This window comes from Watersipora subatra, chromosome 1, assembly GCF_963576615.1.
Source record: "Watersipora subatra chromosome 1, tzWatSuba1.1, whole genome shotgun sequence".
NCBI classification, from domain to species: domain Eukaryota; kingdom Metazoa; phylum Bryozoa; class Gymnolaemata; order Cheilostomatida; family Watersiporidae; genus Watersipora; species Watersipora subatra.
In genome coordinates this window covers 13425947-13448304 of record NC_088708.1, presented here as the reverse complement: position 1 = coordinate 13448304, position 22358 = coordinate 13425947, and the positions used below count along the sequence as shown (strand labels likewise).

The 22358-nt window shown below is 34.6% G+C and overlaps 1 protein-coding gene across 1 annotated transcript; it reads left to right on the top strand.

Moving 5' to 3' along the window:
• The first annotated feature begins 6236 nt into the window (after positions 1-6236).
• LOC137400172 (Bardet-Biedl syndrome 5 protein homolog) lies at positions 6237-22268 on the top strand. Its single transcript, XM_068086493.1, has 10 exons — positions 6237-6352; positions 7099-7181; positions 7378-7443; positions 8971-9104; positions 10034-10216; positions 12055-12150; positions 12241-12303; positions 18611-18745; positions 20996-21082; positions 21820-22268. Exons 1-10 carry the CDS (start codon positions 6300-6302, stop codon positions 21946-21948), a joined length of 1029 nt encoding a protein of 342 aa, XP_067942594.1. The 5' UTR covers positions 6237-6299; the 3' UTR covers positions 21949-22268.
• The last annotated feature ends 90 nt before the right edge of the window (positions 22269-22358 follow it).

Below are 22358 nucleotides of genomic sequence, written 5' to 3'. Positions count from 1 at the left end.
CGGCGTTGCCCGGGTAATAAAAAAGTCTTTGGACAGAAAATTTATTTGTATTTAACATATAATAACATTTGTTATTATAACTTTCAAACTACATATCATAAGAGAAGTGCTTTGTGTAGTTGAAATAAATTGGGAGAGAAAATAAAAAATAACTAAAGGTTTTCAAACTTTGTCAAACAACTGTAACTTTCAAACTTCATATCATGAGGAAATGGTTTTGTGCAGTACTGAATTAAAAATAAATATAAAACAACTGTAAAGGTTTTCAAACAGCTATAAGTTAAGAATTTCATAACTTATAAGAAGTGTTTCGTTGAAATAAATTAGAAGACAAAATATAAATGTAAAGGTGTTTAAATGTAAATGTGAAATCATTAGAGAGTAATGACTAAATATAGTCTATTTCACTACGATTACAATAAAAAATTATTTGGTATACAATTATATGATTTTAGTTCGTTTCAGTGTTGGCATGTGAAGATATCATAGGCTATAGAAGTACATAGTGATATAGAAACCCATAATCATTATCTAATGCAATTACCTCCTGGTAAAAATAATAATCATTAAAAATAGTATCAAAATACTATGTTAACCTTAGTAACTACAGGTATCTACAATAACTTTAGTGCTAGCTGTACCATCCGGCGTTGCCCGAGCAATAAAAAAAGTCTTTACACATAAATATGATTTGTATTTAACATATAACAACATTTGTCATTCTAACTTTCAAACTACATATCATGAGAAAAGTGTTTTGTGTAATTGAAATAAATTAAGAGAGAAAATAAAAACAACTGTGAAGGTTTTCAAACTTTGCCAAACAAATTTTTAACTCATATTTTCTCACATCATGAAGAAAATGTTTCGTGCAGGTCAAATAAATTTAAAAAAATAAAACGACTATAAAAAGGTTTAGATGAAAATGTGATATAATTAGCAAGTAACAGCTAAATTAAGTCGGTTTTGCCACGACTACAATAAAAGATTATTAGGTAATGATACAATTAATATGAACTGAGAAAACAAAATAAATATCCTGAATATGTAGAATTAATAATAACAATTCTTGCATAGAAGTATGTATGTATAAAAAAGGGTACTGCTCCACCAGAAGCTATCCATCAAACTGAATACGACCATACGGAGACGTTATAATTGTCCGCGTGAGAAGAATTGGCCTTGACCCCAGATATAGTAATTGAACCTTACAAAAAATATTTCTTAACGGGGGCATCGTAACTCGTTGGCGCATTGCTAAAATAACTAGCATGTGCATGGGTTATGCGGTATATGAAAACATCTTTGATCAATATGCTGTTCTAGCTCAGTGGTAGAGCGTCCAGATAAGAAACTTGAGGATGCATTCGGCGTGAGTGCATCCATCAGAACGTGGAATATTAATATCAAGATTTTAATAGCTATAGCCAGAATGCAGACAGACGCTCGACATACTTTGAGAAATATATAAAGATTAATTTGATGCTGCACACTATTCAATAATATTTTTTTCTCAAAATCTTTAGCATAAAAATCACACAAAGTGTTAAACACTATGATAATAATCACGTTTTTTACATTTAGCAGACTGAACTGTTTGCGCTAAGTTTTGCTCATATTGCATAGAATCCTGTGAGCTCTATCTAAATAAGCATAAATAAAATAAACTTGAAAAGTGCTACTCTACATTGAGCTCAAAATGATCTAGCTCAATAGAAAGATAAAACAATATCCACTATGATAGCGCGAATATGATAGCATGAATGTCAGACAGCTGCTGCAGATAGTATGATGAGACTGGGCTACAAAAACAAACCACCTTCTTCAAATCAGATGAAAAAGTCTGGTGGTGTACTTAATACAACCAACTCTTATTTGTTCTTGTGATGATACTGGAGTATGTGCAGTCACGAAATAGTGAATACATATCGGCCTCCATAAAAAAATGATTACTTCCAGTTTGGGATTGAATTTAAATAATGAAGTATGCGATGATGGCTGACAGAACGACATATAACAACTTCTGTATGAGAAAATCTATCAGGCTCTAAACGTGATAAATAATTGTCTAGTAAATAAAGAATGAGAAGGATTGTCAAGTTGTTTTGGCTATACTGTAATCATTCGTTGTCAGAATATGTGACATAGTAAAAGACATCTTCTTACATGCTCTCATCCATGTGTATTAAACAAACAAATTGTGTTTTACAATGAACTGTTGGTGTTAATACAATAAATTACCAGGAACAAACTTGAACATGAGCCCATTGTGCTAATTTTCCATATAAGCTCTACATGTATGAGCTAGGTCTGCATTGATAGCATTGGGCTTCGATAAGAGATTACTAAGTTTTCATTTGGTATTGCAAATTTGGGGGATAACTAATGCAAAATGTTGGAGCTGTTCCTAAACTTGAATTAAGTTGAGCATAGAATATTACAACTTTGAACCGGTTATTGTTGAAACCAAATTTTCATAAACAGCAAAAATATCAGTTGCATGCCATCTGTAGTATTACACCATAGATTTATGCAATGACAGACAAATCCAGAGGTACCTGATTCAAAATACAAAAGCGGATTTAACATCAATAAAAAATAACTAGGTCTAGCAACTAAATCTCTTATGTTGCATGGTTGATAGCTTTTACTTTTGTTACAAAAACTATTACAGTACATGGTATATGAACATTTTTATTTGTTAGTATGTAAAAAAAAGTAAATGCTAGTAAAAAAATTTTTTACCTTGCATCCAGAGACTACGATGGGTTGTAATAATTTTCATTATTGTAAATGGAGCATGACACATATTATTTACATCTTGAACCATAGAAAACGAATGTTTGTCAAATTGATCAGCTACATTGCTCATGCTTGAATAAAAGAAACTTTCCAGTATCAAAATTGATTAGATATTACATGTATACTAGAATGACAAAACTTAGACAGCTTGCTTATGTGGTAATATGAAAGGCTATAATACTATTACCGCAACCAATCCTAGACTCATAAAAGTTACTGCAAATTTCAGACGCACTCAGTAAAAGAATGTCTGATACTGATAGAGAAACTCAACCACCATATCAGTGCTGCTATAAATATTGATACTAGGATCTAAGCATCTCTAAAGATTACACTGAAAAAATACTTGCAAAGCAATGAAAAACAGTTGACTAGCTTTATAATGAAACAAAATGACTTGCTTTTATGACAAATAAAGAAACAGACAAGATCAGGACAAAATATTTTTCATTTAACCATTTCCACTCTCCATTAACTGAACACACATTCTGTATGATTCACTGAGTCATTTCACTGCCAAGGTTAAAACGACAACAAAAACAAACGAAAAGGAAAAGGAAATTATTTTGTTTCCAGAGGAATAAATTGATGATCAGCATGTGTCTAAATCATAACACTAGTAGCAACAAAGTCTGTAAAGGTCAGTATATACAAATAATAGAAAGTTGACGTAAAAAGATGGTAGCAATCTATGCACCAAATAGGCTGTCGATTTACAAAAGCAGCTGAAGTGTAGACTTGTGTTTGTAATGTAGTTACAAAACTAAAATCAGCTTTGTGGTAAGAAGTTAGATATTCAACATTACCTAAAAGCTTTGGATTATCTGGTAAAGAAATCATGTATACAAAATTTACGCAATAAGCCAGCAATCACATGCACACTAACAACCTCCCATATATTAAGCAGACTAGCCTAGATGTGTATATAGACTCAACTAATAGCATGAATTAGTCAATAAAACAGGATTCATGCTTTCTACAGAGCATTTATGTGAATTCAAACTAAAAATAATTTCTAGATTTAGTCAAGTGTATGATTTAGCCAAGGAATTACATAATAAAGAACAATTAAGGACAATCCATGCATAAATTTATACGAAAGCGTTTTATGACAAAAAATACTGCCTAGTGCAACGCAGTCTTTACAGAAAACACTGCATCAAGGACCTTAAAAAAGAGCTGAATGAGCTTAGAACACAAAAGGCTTTTCAACATCATAAAAAGACTGATATATCTGCTTCTATCCGGTATGTAATGTCATCTTGTCTGAACAATAAGAGCAAAATCACATCGTGTCTGTACTTTTATCTAGCTTTTAAGTTTTCATGGCAAGTATATTTTACAAATTATATAACAAGTCTTGCATTTATGTTTTTTGAACGAGTGAAGGATTTTGTTTTGTGCTTTCAAAAAACATGAAATGTAGTCTCCCAGAAAAATCCAAAAGTTCTGATTAAATAAAAACAAGTGAGAATTATTTAGCTTGTATCTACCAAAAAGAAACTTCTAACAGCTCACTATTGTAGAGCACATTATTATAAAATCCAAATCCTAAGGAGTAAGTAGCCATATGGGAATGTACAAAAGTATTATATATGCGTCTTGTTGTCAGAATGCCACTTTAGCGTACGTAGCAGTACTACGTACGCAAGCGGCAACGGGCGATGAATCTTTTAACTAAGATGACAGATGGTAATGATACGCGCAAAGCAGAAATGAACACAGATCACCTAAACGAAAGAGTGCATAGGCACGAGTCTACGTGCATGTAGTACCAGTAGGAACAACCGATTTTAATAAAAGGGACCGATAATTTTTTCATCAACAGAAAGTGAAATTAGCATGAGTTTGTATCATAAGAAAACAAACCTAAGTAAATAGAAAAATCTATCACACATGCCCAAAATTTTGTGCTATGTAACATAGCCGTTTGTTTGTTTCTACAAAAATATTTCTTTCAGACTTCACCACCTTTAAAAACAGATTCATTAAAACAAGTCATTGCTTATCCTTTTCGCCTAGGCTCATCGTGAAACTTTTTATAACAAAAATAGTTTATTGCAGTGAATCAAACTTAAAAAAAAACAATACGCATTATAGGCACACAATAATTATCATTAAAACATAATTACAACAAAATATGATAAAAAGGTATCACATTTGTTAACGATGAAAATCGCGACTCACAAACCAGCGTAGTGGATTCGCCGCGTGAAAGATCCTTCTTAATCATTGTTGATCATTTTTTTATATTGTTAAATTATATTTTTTAAATTTATTTTTGTAACAACCTAAAAATTAGATAAAAAAAATTATAGTTGTTACAAATATAATCTTGCGGAAGCGTAATTAACCGGATGCAGCATTCCAAAGCTTCATAGGCAACCTTCGCAGCTGGTATTTCATTAGTACATGTCGTGGGCTGAGCGCAAAATTGTTGTAACTTCCCTTATGTTCTATATGAAGTTACAACAATACAAACACGATGTGTATATTTATGTGTACTTAATCTCTCAATTTAGATGTACATAGCAATACTGATGTACAATTGCCATCTTATGTGTTGCTTTATTGATGCTGATTCGCGATTTTTGTTTTTCTCGCATATGCATCAAAGTACTTGACAGCAGTAGGAGATATCATGCGGAATTAAATAAACAATCAATTTATGTTTTTTAATGTTTCGAATATAATAGTTCTGCTTTTTGAGCACATTTTTTAGTTTTAAACATTGTTTGATTTTTAAAGCGCAGCTTCAAGTTTGCTCATCACTCAATTCTATATTGTCAATCTGTAGCAAGTCTAAGAAAGGAATGACAAATTAAATATTTGTGTTACAATGTTTTAATTAAATGGTCGTTACATGGGTCAACTAAGAATTATAAAGAATATTGTTGTATGGCACAAAAATTGTTTATATTATCAAAATGTAATGCTTGCTTGAGTGGATTAAGAACAATGTAGATAAATTGTAACTCTAATTAATGATGGTTTACTTTTTTGTTTAGCTGACCTATAAATATCAGTTGTGTGGTTTTAAAAATTGCGCAATTGCGGATTAATTGAGCAACTTAAAGCATTGTTAATTTGTTTGTAAATTACTTGTAAGTCTAACTTATTTACAGATGGCTTGAATACATCTATAGTCAGCCTGGTTTTCCATGGGCTGACTGTTTTAACAGCGCTGTTAAATGCTGGTAACAGCATTTTAACAGCAGGTTTTAACAGCAGGTTTTAACAGCAGGTTTTAACAGCAGGTTTTAACAGCAGGTTTTAACAGCAGGTTTTAACAGCAGGTTTTAACAGCAGGTTTTAACAGCAGGTTTTAACAGCAGGTTTTAACAGCAGGTTTTAACAGCAGGTTTTAACAGCAGGTTTTAACAGCAGGTTTTAACAGCAGGTTTTAACAGCAGGTAATGGCCAAACTTTTTTTCTTAATGATATATCTGTTTTATGTGGTGTTTTAGAATTCGTATCATTCTTGTGGTAAAGGAATTATGGCGGCTGAGCTATGGGAAGATCGGCAAGTTAGATTTGACATTCCAATTTCGTAAGTAGTAGGTGCAGGCCGTGCAGGAAAGCGCTGTTCTGTTGACAGCCTGTCAGTGAATGCACGCTTAACTAAAGACAGATAATTAAAGTTCTACAGTAAAAATATGTTTTTTGTGTTTCTCTACTGATTGTAATCAACAAAAAAGCATTCATCTTTTACTTATTATTAATTTGTTTGTTAAATATTTTTCACCAGCATGACCTTTTCATTATAGCTGGCAAGATTCTGAGAAAATATACATATATACATACATATACATATATATATATATATATATATATATATATATATATATATATATATATATATATATATATATATACACACCTATTGTTAAAATAAAACAAGCATCACTTTCCTTTTGAGCTCCACACACTACAAGACATGTGATAAACTTTTCTACTAACACTGCTTTGCTTTCGTTTCATCATATTCTTAGCACCAAATATTGTTAAGTTGTTTTGGCTATACTGTAATCATTCGTTGTCAGAATATGTGACATAGTAAAAGACATCTTCTTACATGCTCTCATTCATCTATATTAAACAGATGAATTCTGTTTTACCATAACTTAATCTGATGAGCAAAGTTCTATACTTAACCAGTAACAGTCGCTTTTTATAATCTTTTATAATCATCAAAAACCCAAAAATGTAAAAATACTCTGAAACTGTTTCTTAAATCATAATTTGTACATTTTCAATGCTATCTTTGTACCTCGTGTTATTTATGATTTTTAAAAGGGCTATGCAGTTGAGACCAGGAGAGAAGATCATAGACAGGTTAGAAGCAATAGAGGACACTAAGGGGAACAATGGTGACCGAGGTAAGGTATAAGGTGACTCAGTTTGATTTGAAATCAATTAAAAACTGTTCGCAGCTGCTGCCATATTGAGACAGTAAAATAAATTGTTCACCTGTTGTTTCTGTTTGTTTTAACTTTGTTGTTACTACCTAGCTGAACAGCTGGTCAAACTCTCTGCGCTTTTACATTGTTTTATTTAACTTTTTCTTTGTTACAGGGCGGCTGGTTGTATCTAATCTACGGATTATATGGCACTGCATTGCCATGCCTCGAGTTAATCTATGTAAGCCATGGAGTATTATTTATCTATAGTCTATCAGCCTTGTTATGTACATAGAAAAGTTTCCTCAACATCTTTTTCCGATTGGGCTGAGTGATATGAAACATTATTTTCATACATTATGGTGAGAAGCTTCTTTGGCTTGTTTGCCCTTATTGGTTTGTTTACTGATGTGCGTATAATTCTACATAGATGTATAATAATGATTTTACTTATAGTATACCAAAATTACATGAAGATTTACTGGGTAGATCATTGTAAGGGTAATTATTTAGAACCTATTAGAAAAAAGATAGGAATGAGCTCATATTTATATGGCTATTTTAATTACCAAATTTATATAGTTGAATGGTGCGGAATATTAAAAAGCTTAGAATCGGTTTCATACAGTAAATCAACTCTTAGGCAGGGGATCAAAGTCCTTCAAACAACATAAAATTGCTAGTGGTCAGGCAGCTCGTGTCATTTAACAAACATTTGCTATAAGTTCTACTGCCTCATACTAACTATGAGTGCATATTTAAAGCTGGGAAGCTCAGGTAAAGATAATACAGTTTCTTTTCTATAAGTACAGTTTTCATGTCTCTATAATCCTTTATAGGTGGTGTACGTCTGACTATTAGCCATGATATGCATTCCTTTCAGAGTTTGTCAATCGTCAAAACTGAAGCTGACTTTGACTGTATCGCTATATATTGAAGACTCATTTATGGTATAGGTTTAGCTATTGATGCTTTCTACTGCACTCTAGCTCGTAGTGCAGTCTGATAGGAGTTGTGCAGTTATTAATTACTAACTCATACCTAATACAGTATTGTTATGCAGTCATGTGCCATGATTTAGGAGTTGTTTGTTCCTGTTGTAAATGCTGTTTTTAGTATTATACATACAACTGCGGCGTGATGTTAGGGTGCTAATGGGTAGCTACGGGGCTTAAAGAATTTCCTTCCAATATTCTGTAATCTTTTGCTAGTTTGCGGGTTGACACAAATGACACAAATTTTCAAATAGGTTTTTCTTATTGTCTAACTGTTAGTGCTTTGGTATTGTCTTCGTGGTTGGTTGAGGTTAGCTTTTTGGGATTATATGATTGAGGTCTACTGGTAGCATCATGAATTTTCCTCAAGATAGAAGCTGCTGAATTTTCTGTCCACAGAATGGTGTCGCTTGAGCTTCTTACAACAGAACTACCGCTTTATTTTTTATCTTAATTTTGCAATTTGAAATATGTGCTTGATTTAGTAACTGGTTGCTCAAACACCAGCAAATAGCTGCATAAACTGACCATTAGCAACTTGAAATAATATTGAAGACTTTACGCTCTTCGAACTCATCAGCTCTCAGTGCATGTCTCTGTGTTACAAACATGAACTGTATTCAGATGACTTGACTAGTTTGTATGAAATATATTTTGATTAATTATTCTTACACTGGTTTACCTTCATATTTATGTACCATATCAAGGCATTACCAAACATTATTGTCCAAATATCTTGCTGTTTACAATTGAAGATCTTTGATATTTGGCAGCGATCGGATACAGCACTATCATTAACATAACCACCAAAACAGCGCAGTCGAAATCGAGGGGAGGCGGAGCTAGCGCCATGTTTGTTTTGACACGATTTAATAACACAAGATTTGAGTTCATATTTACAAACCTGGTGAGTATTTTTTGGGAGTAGATTAGTACAGAGTCATTCTGAGAAACTGCCAATCGTTCACATTCCTAATACATGTATGCATAAACGCTGCATTCTCTATATGATACCCTCTATGTATACGCTGAGAGACAAATCTATGGTGACTTTAGACTCTAATTTGTACATTTAAAGGTATTGAACACGGAGTATTATCACTTTAGCTACCGGAAGGTTAGAATGGAAATCCTCGAGGAACAGGTTTAGATAGTCAACCATGTGCATTCCGTAGCCTACAGTTTACTTAGCTGAGGCCAAGCTAAGATATCTTTAGTTGTTCCGTGTGTTGCTCTGTTTGGATCCAACACGGGGCACCTGATTATCAACAGCTGCTTTAACTGCTTTCAGTTTTTAGAATGGATATTAAGCTTGGCTCGCGTGCTTTGAAATTAATTTTACTCCGTTAGGCCATTTCTCTCACCCAGGTTAGGATCGGACAAAGTATTGTGAGTAGCCAGTGTGATGATATGCTTTTGAGAGTCGACCTTTTGCAATTTTCTTTTCTGAATCATGGCGGCCTTTAGGGGCTAGAACTTCTAACTAACCCTGTAATAAGCAAGAGTGATGAGTAATGTTATTTTCAGTAGCAATGACTCTAAAACTACAAGCATCATCCTGTCCAATGATTTCTTTTGCCTGGTTTGCTAAGTCTTTCTGTGCCACGACTAGAGGCATTTCTAAAAAGTTCAGCAGCCCAAACATAAAAAAATATCTTTATTGACTTGAATAAGGATAAACTAATACTAAAAGAAATAATTTCTTCCTGTTGTCATCTTGCAAGATTAGCTTGTTTGAGTTGTTTGCCCTCTGTAATATATTTATTTGTTGAAGGCAAGTCCTTCTAATAGACTCGCTCACTCTTGAGTTTTTAATAACACAATTCTCAATGGCAGATACCGGGTTCACCTCGGCTTTTTACGTCCATCATTGCTGTACACCGAGCTTATGAGACAAGCAAACTCTACAGGGATCTGAAGCTACGAGGGGCTCTCATACAGAACAAAAACCTAAACATACTCCCTCTGGAGCAAGTCTACGACAAGGTCGCTGGTGTCTGGAATCTTTCTAGTGATCAGGTAGCTATGTTCTTCAGTCTCAAATCTAAAATACTGTAGGTAAGCTGAGACTATTTCTACTAAAAATCCAAATATGGTCAGTTTTCCAAGTTGTGATATCGTGACCATCTCATAATTTTCACTCAAATGATGACGGTTGCTGGCGGGCTGCAATCTCTTACAATCACCAAAGCCCTATATTGGAGCTATTGATTTATAACACTCATGCCTTTGGAGCTGCACAAGCATAATTGAGCTCTTTTTAAAGTCTCATGAGATGCGTAGAGAGGAAGTGACTACACATCTTCAATAAGAAAAACCAAGGTCTGAAAGTTAGTGTGTGTGTATGTTTTGTCTGTGTCACCCAAACACGACCCCTGTTTTCCATAATTAATTTATGTGGTACATGATCGCGCACGCGCTGTTTTCCAACAAATCACGAATACATTATATATGGTTCCGTTATTCTTGTTGATGTGAATTTATCCCATCATTATTCTTACCAACGGTATATCATTGTCAATTTATTATGTGCGCTCTATAGTCTGCTTCATGTTTTATGCAATCTATTAAACTCAGTATACAAAACTTGCTGTAGTGTACTGAATATTATATACTCAGATTATGATGCTCGGTGTACTTGGCAGGACAGACTATGTATTATATAATCAGTATGTTTTACTGCGATCAAACATGTTTTATGCAGCACACTCTACAAAATATATTTTTGAAGTAATCCACTCTGTCTGGATTATTACAAAGTTTGATGAGGAAAATATACATTTTTATCTAGATCAGCCGCCGACTCTCTAACTTCAATGATATCCCAACTGATTACTGTTACCAAACTCTGGCTACACTACTAGCTTTAGTTTAATCTGTAATTGGCCAATGGTTGTCTTACTAACAGGTTCTTGTGACTCACTTTACATCTGACCTTGACATTCTTTATCATTATAGAAGTCTATCAAGGTTTTATGTTAGCGTTTAATTTTAGGCATTTTTTTGTCCAATGGGATTTGGCGTTAGTAAGGCGATGTTCACCAGGTGATTGTTGGCCTTGCTCAACCTCAAATCACCTAGGAATACTCTGACGAGACCATGAATGTGTGGCACTCTGTAGCACTTGAGGTGAACTAGCTGGCTGGTGCCACTCGGTCAAGTCCTGCTGTTCCACTAATAACTGCTTTGGGACACGGGTTATTGTGTAATAACAAAAAATAAATCTATTATTACTGCGAGTATCAAGCCATTATAGTGGGTGCTTACTATTATAAGAATGATTATTCTAACCTTGCTGCAGTTGCAGAGATAGAATTGAATCATCTTGTTGCTTTCCTTTTACCATTCTGTAGTATATGTATTTGTAACGTAGCATTTGCAATCAGTCTCCATCGGTTAAAGTTGGTTTGAATTAGATTCTAGTAATAACTTAGCCACTCTCTCTCTCTCCCGGCCACACTCCCTCTCCCGGCCACACTCTTTCTCCCGGCCACACTCTCTCTCCCGGCCACACTCTCTTTCCCAGTCACACTCTCTTTCCCTACCACACTCTCTCAACTTCACTCCTAAGATGCTCTCAATACTCTTATGTTTTCTATTATTTTCTCTATTTTTATATTTCTATTCTTCTCTTCTATTTTATCATCTTTTCTCCCAATCCGTTTTCATGTACATTTCCGAATGTTTTCCGAATCACTACAGTGCTTCAGAGATGGACAGATAATGACTAGCCCAACTTCTATAATTGATAGGCAGATTCACTAAAAGCTTCACCCATTTCACACTTACAAATTACAGTCACTTTTAAATGTCAATTGTCAGGTGGAGTTTACCAGAGAATGTTTATTCTATTTCAGGGTAATCTAGGAACCTTTTTCATAACAAATGTGAGGGTGGTTTGGCATGCCAACCTCAATGAAGGATTCAACGTTAGCATCCCGTATCTACAGATGGTATGTATACTCTAAGCTAGTCTTTGTTGTGTAACTACTATCCCTATAGATATGGCCAAGAATGAAGTACATTGTTTCTGTTTTTTCCAGAAATCGGTGAAAGTGAGAGACTCAAAGTTTGGTCAAGCTTTAGTGATAGAGACTTCAGCCTCTGTGAGTGTTTAAACATTTCTTGCTAGATTAATATCTATTTAATAAGCGAATAGTTCCTTTTTACTGGATTATATCATGCCTATATGCCTGTCTCTTACCCTTACATTGTTTACTCAGGAAAAGCCAGATTGGCACAAAGCACTGATTATGTCATGTAATAAACAGTTGTCTGAAGCATCCTCCTTAGGATAAGCCATCGAGTCGACAATAAGCCATCGTGTCGACGATAAGCCATTGTGTCGACGAAAAACCATCGTGTCGACGATAAGCCGTCGTGTCAACGATAAGCCATCGTGGCGACGATAAGCCATTGTGCCAACGATAAGCCATCGTGTTGAGGATAAGCCATCGAGTCGACAATAAGCCATCGTGTCGACGATAAGCCATTGCGTCGACGAAAAACCATCGTGTCAACGATAAGCCGTCGTGTCAACGATAAGCCATCGTGGCGACGATAAGCCATTGTGCCAACGATAAGCCATCGTGTTGAGGATAAGCCATTGTGTCGACGATAAGCTATTGTTTCGACGATAAGCCATCGTGTCAACGATAAGCCATTGTTTCAATGATAAACCATCGAGTTGTGAACGCCTAAACCTAACAGATGCCTGGTAGGCGACTTCATCCGAAGAAAAGAAAAGTAGTGTGCGCCTTTGTTCTTCAGTTTATAACCGGGTTTTTTCAACAACCTGGTGCTATTTTTGTTTATCATAATAAAAAGACTGAATACATTAATAATAACGATAAAAATAATAATAACAATGCCATGTTATTATAAGAGAAACCAAAGCATATTCTCCCGGAAAATCTGATATATGCAATAAGGATACCTCTATGGCCTTTGCTCTGTTATCTAAACATTTATTATTGGCTTGCTTCGTGTATGGTGTTCCTAATTAGCACCTTGGCCATATGTCTTCTACTTAACAGTCTCGAGAATGTCTTATTATAACTGCAGGAGTCAAGTCGGTACAAGTCATGAATGTAATCGTGGATAGCTCAGTACCGCTGCCAACAACGTCAGCTTAACGTAATTGTACAAACTACTCGTTGTACTTGATCGTTGATACCTTTGTTTAGTAATCAATATACATAACCAAGCGCTACTGTTGTATAAATAAAACATCCTACGTATTTGTGTAATCTGTTTAAGATTTTCGCAGAAATGCTTAACTTTCTCTAACTTTGCCATTGCTGCATGCGTGCTGTGTAGCCTCTGTTTCTAGCACAAAATTTAGATTTCCATCATTTCATTGGCAGGAAGTAATGAGGGTGAATGAGTTCGCAGGATCTAAACCACTTTTATTTGTTATTGAATCTGTTCATTAGTCATAAATATATAATCGCTCCCACGGCGAAACCATAGTTTTTTAACAAAAAGTGTCATAGGCTTAGAATAGCTTTATGAAAAAACTTTTTGCAAACAATGATTTGCTGTTTCAAGATTTGATGTTTAAAAGTAAGTTTAAATTTTGTTTTGTATTTGCATCTAAATCACGTATCAGTGCATCACCAATACATGAGATACCAGAATATGTATAAATAATAAGCTTTCATTAGCTTCCGATATGCTGCATCCTACTTCATACACTTTGAACATGTCTGGATGACCTCATGACTTCATATCAATTACAGCATTGAATCTGTACTGAGATATATTATGTATTATAGTATAAGGTAACACTAGTGTTAAAATTATATATAGATAATATGTAGTATGTATGTAGATAACATACATGTAGTATGCATATCTAGATAGCATGTAGTATAAATGTAGATAACATGTAGTGTATACTTAGATAATATGTAATATATGTGTAAATAACATGTGGTATATATGTAGATAACATGTAGGATACTTGTAGATAACATGTAGTATAAATGTAGATAATATGTAATATATATGTAGATAACATGTGGTATATATGTAGATAACATGTGGTATATATGTAGATAACATGTAGGATACTTGTAGATAACATGTAGTATAAATGTAGATAATACATAGTATATATGTAAATAACATGTGGTATATATGTAGATAATATGTGGTATATATGTAAATAGTATGTAGTAGATATGTAGATAGTATGTAGTAGATATGTAGATAATATTTAGTATATATGTAGATAACATGTATTATATACGTAGATAATAAGTAGTATATATGTAGATAATATGTACATTAGATTACATGTAGTATATATGTAGTTAAAATGTAGCATAGGTATTTAGATATATATTTCTCAACGTTTGTGTGTGTCTGTGTGTCTGTGTATGTCCAGCTATAGCTATTAAAATCTTAGAATTAAAATTTCGCATTGAGATGGAGATTGCAACCACAAGTTTTAAATCCACGCGCTCTACCACTGAGTTATATAAGGCGTATTGATCAAAGCCACTATCATATACCGTATAGCGTACGCATGCTAAATGACGTATTATTTGAGCATTGCACCCACACATAACGATGCCTCTATTATAAAACTTTTCGCTTAACTTTAAGAAACACCATGTTTTTTCGTTATTTTTTCATTAGGGCAAATTTTTTCTGCCACACGATATCAACAATAATTTCTCTTGAAACTAAAATTTGGCAATTTGTGTGATTATATGGGTTATTACGAGATATACGTTGCCCGCCATGGTGAGTTCAGCTTTATCTGTTATGGCAAAAATGGATTCACAAATGGATAAATGATAAAGTTTTAGTTAAATGTTTGAAGTTTACTAAAATACACACTAAAACTTCCTTTAAGTATGTGTTAAGTAAACTAAATTCATTTAAATTAGATTCAGCGTTTATGTTACAAGTCTGTCTCGAAGGTAAGAACTCTTCACGTAGTACACTTTAATGTTATATTATCTTACAGATCATAACCGCAAAATGCAATAAAGTCATTGTAGGTACCTATAGTTACTAAGGTTAACATATTGTTTTGTTACTAATTTTTAATGATGATGATTTTTACCAGGAGGTGATTGCATTAGATAATTACTATGGGCTTCTATACCCCTCTGTGTACGTCTATTATAGCCTACGATATTTTCGCATGCCAACACTGAAACGATTTAAAATCATATAATTGTATACCAAATAATTTTTCATTGTAATCATATCAAAACAGACTATATTTAGCCGTTACTCGCTAATGATTTCACGTTTACATTTAAACACTTTTACATTTTCATTTTTCCTCTTAATTTATTTCAATGAAACACTTCTTTCATGATATGAAATTTAAAAGTTACAGTTGTTTGAAAAAGTTTGAAAACCTTTACAAGTGTTTTATTTTGTTTTCTTAAATCATTTGAACTTTTTGAATACTTTTCTCATGTTTAAGAAGTTTTAGAAGTTTAAAAGCTAAAATGGTAAATGTTGTTGTATGTTAAATAAAAGCGAATTTTCTGTCCAAAGACTTTTTTATTACCCGGGCATTCACCTAGTATGTAGATAAAATGTCGTATATCTGTAGGTAACATACAGTATATATGTAAATAATATCTAGTTTATATGTATATAATATGTGATATACATGTAGATAATATGTAGCATATACTGTATTTAGGTACAATATTGCATGCTGGGCTAACCAGTTGATTTTGGATTTGACAGAAGAGTGTACGATTTATTGCTGAAACACCGAGGCTTGCTAAGGCACTTATACAAGCTGTTAGTACAATTATAACATATTGTATAACATATTGTTTACATGCTTGGAAACATGTAAGCAGTGTAGCAACAATATATAAACATAATCTTTGGACATCATGAGAAAAATCCTTGAACTTTTTTATTCAATTTATATTTTACAAACATCGATATTCCAGCAACTCACCTTTCTTGGCTCAGCGCCAGTAGATTGTCTGCTGCAGCCAATTAGATTTCTTGCTGTCAAAAGGATGGCTTCTACACAATGTCAATAATTTCCTAGCTATTATACATCATTGTTTATTCAACTAATCCATATTCTGGTAAGTCGTGGAAAGTTTCTTAAAATTTTGCTGCCTCTCAGGTATGCCTAAGCGGAGACACGCTCGCTGCCAACGAGCGTAAGGTTTGTCTAGCTGTTCAGCTTTCCTCTTATATGTACATCCCAGCGCCTTGTTGAGCTTTCCAGTTTGATGTACGTGTATCTGGGTGTTAATCATCTAGAGCTGATGCCATGCATTTGTTAACCCGGAACTGCATGCCTAATCCACATTAGGCTTAGGAATACCTTTACAAAACAAATTATTTGTTTGTATAATCATCTGAATATTATGTTACTAGGTTTGTACTTTTGTGGAAACGGATGCCGCAGGTGATTGATTAATTACCAATTGTGAGCTTTTGGAAAGTTGTTAGAAAGCTAACAATCTCGATACCAGTTATTGAAGAGACCCAGACTGATTCCCAAGTGTATCCAACAGCATTTGTCTTTCCTTTCATCCCTCGTATATTTTGCTGTACCCATTATCCCTAGGATGTTGATATCTTAGCTTGTCCTGTCATAGCAATTGCGCAATCAACTCGCATGTTTGCATTTATGTACAGTAAAGCATCGTATCAAATACAGCAGGATAAAGGTGAGGAGGTTTAGAAACATAAAAAAGGTCTTTCTTTCTTAGCCCGTTGCTGGGGCAAGGAGTGCATCAGTTCTGAACCTGATATATACTGATAATAGATCATTTTTTTGATCTCTCTCCTATTGGTTAGGTTAGTCTGTGATGCAAGAAATGGTAAGAAGGGTGTTAGTTGGCAGGTGTGAATCAAGGAGTCTTGACAGTCAGTCTATTTTTAGTTCACAGGCTAATAAGCGATGAAAACTAATTTTTTTATATAAAAATTTAAAGACATGTTGATGAGTAAAAAAATTCATCCACATTTGAAAATGATTGCATAGAAAACATATGAGTGTCCAAGCAAGATCGCTCATCACCAAGGAATACTTGGTAATAAAGACATGTAGTCTCACTCGTTTTTTTACTACTTTATTGGCAGCAATTTTATTTCAAAGAGAAATGTTTTCCAAACTATGCCATACAAGAATAGTAATAAAAGGGCAACAGTTAGTGAATCAAATAAATGATATATAACAAGCTGATATAATAAATGATATCACAAATAAATCAAATAGATTCACCATTGTATATTCTGAGACTCTTGTCGGGAATGATCCTGTAGCGATCGCATAAATTGGCATGTACTCTGGCATCATTAGCATTCTCCATTATGAGCTAATATAATTGAAATATATAGGTGTTGCAAAGCAATCTTGAAGGGTGTGCTGGATTCACTTCTGACTGTCTAGCAGCTCAGAATGTCATGTTTACTATCTATAATCACCGAGAGTAAAGGTCGACTGCCATTTGTAGCACGCTATGTTGCCTATTTCTGGTTATACGTAGTGTCTGATAGATCGTGAGACTCAGAATTAATGACATCCTGCTAACGGTAATTTTAGCTACAGACCTTGAAACTCTCATTGCATACAGGCTGGTGTGGTCAGTAATGGCTTGAGAGACACCTTGATCTTCATCATTGTAGCATGGGATTTACAACGATTGCACTCCGCATCGAGTTACCTTGTCTATTTCAACTTTGAGCTTGTATGAAGCGTTATGTCTTAGATAGCTCTATATTTTACCTCTGGATTACCAAAGCACTTGTGCCTCTAATCATTGATAGCACAAATACTATAGGTCTCAGGTAGGCCTGCCTGAATGTGTAGGTATGTGCAAACAGCAATTGTCAGTCATTAAAGTTCCTAACAAGTCTGAAAACTCCTACCCCTGTGCCGGCACTCGTCAATCATTAAAAACAACTATCCTAACCCAGTGATAGCTCTCTAGTCCCTCTCTATTAGCTGCGCAACTCCAAAAAAAGCTTTCCTTAACTTATTAAAATTTTAAGGCTAAAATTAATTGAAGACTTGCAAGTCTGATAAATGGATTACCACGCATGCGGTTGTATAGCATTTCTACTTAAATTTTTTGCCTGCTATTGCTCGTACATTTGTAAAGCCAACTCAAGCAATGGTTTATGTAGTATACTGCTGTTATGTAAAGTGTGGTTGTAAACATAAATATACAATGTATGCTGGTATGTGCACGTACCTCTACAAATGATGGAACAAATAAGGAAATAATAGACATAGATATTATAAAGATCTCATATAATAGTTTATCGAGGAAAAAGGATTCCATTTTTATACACGGTTTTCTTTTTTTTAAGCAAATGGTTATTCTTTCGCTTGATCTCAGTGCATATACAGCTGTAGATACTTCTTCCTGTAGAAAAAACAAAATTTTCATATTTTTTCAGAGTGGAGCATATGTATTGGGATTTAGACTAGATCCATCTGAGAAGCTGCAGGAGACAGCCAAGCAGATTGTGAGTCTAAACAAGATATATGGCAACTGCCCAATATTTGGTATAGAGTTTGAACTGGAGGAGCTGGTAAGTTTGTTCACTACTAATACATTATACAACATCCTATTCACTGTGCTCTCCGATTCCTTACTTATACCCTTTTAGAGTTCACATGAAAAATATTTATTATTGACTGGACACGTAAACTTGGAATTGTCTTCTATCTGCCGCATTTGACAATAAGCTATTGACGCAATATGCACTCTATGAGTTAGAGCAAGAAAAACCGACGAATGAATCCAATCCTGAAATTTTTAGCTTTAACTGAACCTTTTTGTTATATGCCAGGCGATCTGTTATTCTAGTCAAAAGCCTGAACTACATGTACAGTCAAACATGGATAACTCGAACTTCACGGGACCGAGCAAAAGTGTTCGAATTATCAGAGCGTTCAAGTTATCAGAGCACTGTCACAAGTCCATGTATTTACTTATTTATTAGTAGATACATGTACATATACAAACTATAATATAAACCAAAAGCACAAATGGCTTGTTTCAAATTAAATGCTTCTAATGTAAAGTTTAAAACGTTTTTATCAAAAAGTATAGAGATTTTTCTATCACTTGAGATTGGTTTGTTGTTTGAGGTGATGTTATTGCCAGGACGTTTTTTAGATTGACATTGGCAAAACTTGATCGTTGTTGAAATGCTCAAAAGAAAAGACATCTTTTTCTTTTGAGCGTTTTACCCACGATCAATTTTGCCGATTTTTCTTGAAGTTTATGCAAAGATTACCTTACTTTACCTGGGATTCGTTAAGAGCAACACTCCGAGGCAGGTCAATTAAAAGTTTTACGAGGTTTTACGATACATTGTATATCACTTACGCTTTTTGAATGGATACTTATTGAATGTACACACGTATTCTGTGTTTAGGTCAAACGATGAATAGTTTTTTTTAGCTAAGACAACATATACGTTTAATTACAACAATTTTTAAGACGTTTTAAACATTCAACATTCCGACGTTGATTCAACACGGAATCAACGTCGGAAAACTATTCGTCATGGGCTAGCCGGGTCACGCACTCAAGGATTTTCGCCACGCACATACAAAGCAAAAACAACATGCTGTTTTTGTTTTGTATGTGCGTGGCGAAAATCCTTGCGCGTGTGACCCGGCTAGCCTGTGCTATTCATCGTATAGCAGTATAAATCAAATTTCACTAAACCTTTAGAAAAGTCGTTGACAAAAATATTTTGCCGATGGTGGTAATAACGACGCTTATGAATTACGAAAAGATGAGGTTTACCTCTATGGCTTTGAATAAAGTGATTTTCTAAAGCGATAACAACCGTTTCGGTAGCCGTTGGGCAAAAAAACAGTTCGAATTAACAGTGTTGAGTTCGAGTTATCTATAGCAATTTATCATTACGTGGGAACGGACCAAAGAAACCGTTCGAATTAACCATGTGTTCGAGCTATCCGTGGGCGAGTTATCCATGTTTGACTGTATTTGCAAAGATCTCAAGCTATGGTGTTAAATGATGCATTGCTTAGTGCAGCTAGTGCAACTTAATTGTTGCCTGCCTGCCCTGCCATCATGTTGCCTAATCATAGTAAGAGATGCTATAATTCTAATACACTTGAGAGATGTACACAACTGGAATCTGAAACCCATATGCGTGCATTACACACGTATGGGAATCTAAATTAACCTTAATGACAACGACTGCACTTGGTAGCTGTAGTTTATTCAGACTTTAAGATACTTCCTACTCGGTAGCTAGCAGTGTACTCATTGACTAATCACTGACTAATCACTGACTGCCTGTCAGTCCATTACACTATCTAGAACTAATCATGCACTGTTGATGCTCTTTTTTAAGCTGTTGAAGCTCTTTTCTAAGGCAAAGTTGTCACCCAGTCAGTAATCCTTGTTGTACAAGTACATGTATTGCAAAATACTATACACTATTCAGTGGTTGAAGCATCTTGGACTTCCTTACTCTCTGCTAAATAATTCATATCTCAATAACTAATTGTTTACTCATTATCTAACTCTCCACTGAACACCTAACTCTGTACTACCTAACTCTCCATTTACTAGCAATATGTGATTTGCTACTCCAACTAATTTCCAACTCACTACCTCACTCTTTACTCAGCAACTAACAGACTTTAGTACCTCTGCTCACTTATTGACTGTCTGACACCAGTGCTACAACTAAGATTATATAAACCCTAGTCTTCTTTGATTGATAACTGATCCTCCACTGAACATGTCACGTTCCGCTCGCTCGTTCATTCACCTTATATACTCTTGAATACAGGTAGAGGACCCAGACCAGCTTACTATCGCTCCTACTCAGGATGACATTGAAATTGAAACTGTGGAAGGCCAGGGGGATGTGATGGCGGTGAGTTGAATACCTGGTGGAGAATGATTTGGATTAGCATGTGCTTGTGCAATGTCTTACAGCCACTGTATACACAGTAATGGCTTCCAACTTTCTCAAACATTCCTGTTTTTTTTTTAAATAACAAAATGAGATGAAAAGTTCGCTCTATGAATCCACTCTTCCTGCAGGTAGTACAAAGTAACCTTTCAAAGCAGCATAAGGGCAACAACTGCTCCTCCTTCATCCCTTTTTCATATCGTGTCTACTAATTATTGTCTCACTATTACGGGTTTAGACTCATGACCTAGCATGCTGGAGCTGCAGACAAGTCAATTATAATTTGTTAAAATGGGACTATAGAAATCAGATCACAGGCTATGTCTTGTCCTGTAACTTACATGTACAAGTCTTGTTTGGTTAGAGTGTCCTGATTGATGGTTTTAATTGAGAAATTGATTAAATAGGTTAATTGAGTTTATTTTTACTTCTGTGTCTTGATATGACAAAAGAGTAAAAATATCTCTTCTTGATATGATAAATGATGCCTACGATTGGTTGCCTTACCAAACATTCCCTCGTTTTCGCGGCTGCTGCTCTTCATTAATTGAGTGCGTTGTTTGGTGTCAACCCACACTGTGATCTTAAAACTTAGTCTAATATATATTATGGATTTCAGTCTTAATCTCCTAATGCTTGCTAAATTTCTCAGCTGACGAAAAAGAATAAGTTTGCTGTGACCATTCCTTGTCTTTCAGGCATATTTTGCTGACGGCTCAAAGAGGACTGACGGTGAACCGGTTTATAGCCCTGAGCTAGGGCTAGCCATAGAGAAGTTGAAGGAAGGGTTTACGATAAAAGGTTTGTGGGAGGTGATTGAGCAGTAGCTGACATCGGCTCCTTTTCAGCGGAGCTCCAACAACTTCAGCATTCAGCACCCGTCCATGTTAACTTATACTTGCATAGCAACTCATTGCAACTGCATTCATTCACGTGATGTACAGATAATTTCAAGTTATTTTGTCTATAATTACTTTATCAATATGTGTTTAAAACGTGGTGTGAATACACCATCAGCCGTCGTTTTAATAAAGAACTTATTAGTACCGTATACTCAATCCACAAGGTTGTCTGCTGTTTGGTGTCCTGTATTGACTTTTCTTGGCATCAATTATGTACTTATAAAATTGCTGTCATATTTCTCATTATCGCATGTTCTGGCAAATAACAAATAATGCTTTCGCAAATTACCTCAACCTTCTGGATAAGATGACCTCTATAGACATCATATTTTATC

Excerpts from the sequence above, each read along its gene's own strand:
- LOC137400172 (XM_068086493.1), top strand. The coding sequence starts at position 6,300 with ATGGCGGCTGAGCTATGGGAAGATCGGCAAGTTAGATTTGACATTCCA. Across the intron at positions 7,182-7,377 it reads GGGGAACAATGGTGACCGAG|GGCGGCTGGTTGTATCTAAT; the intron begins GTAAGGTATAAG and ends TCTTTGTTACAG. Across the intron at positions 18,746-20,995 it reads AGTTTGAACTGGAGGAGCTG|GTAGAGGACCCAGACCAGCT; the intron begins GTAAGTTTGTTC and ends TCTTGAATACAG.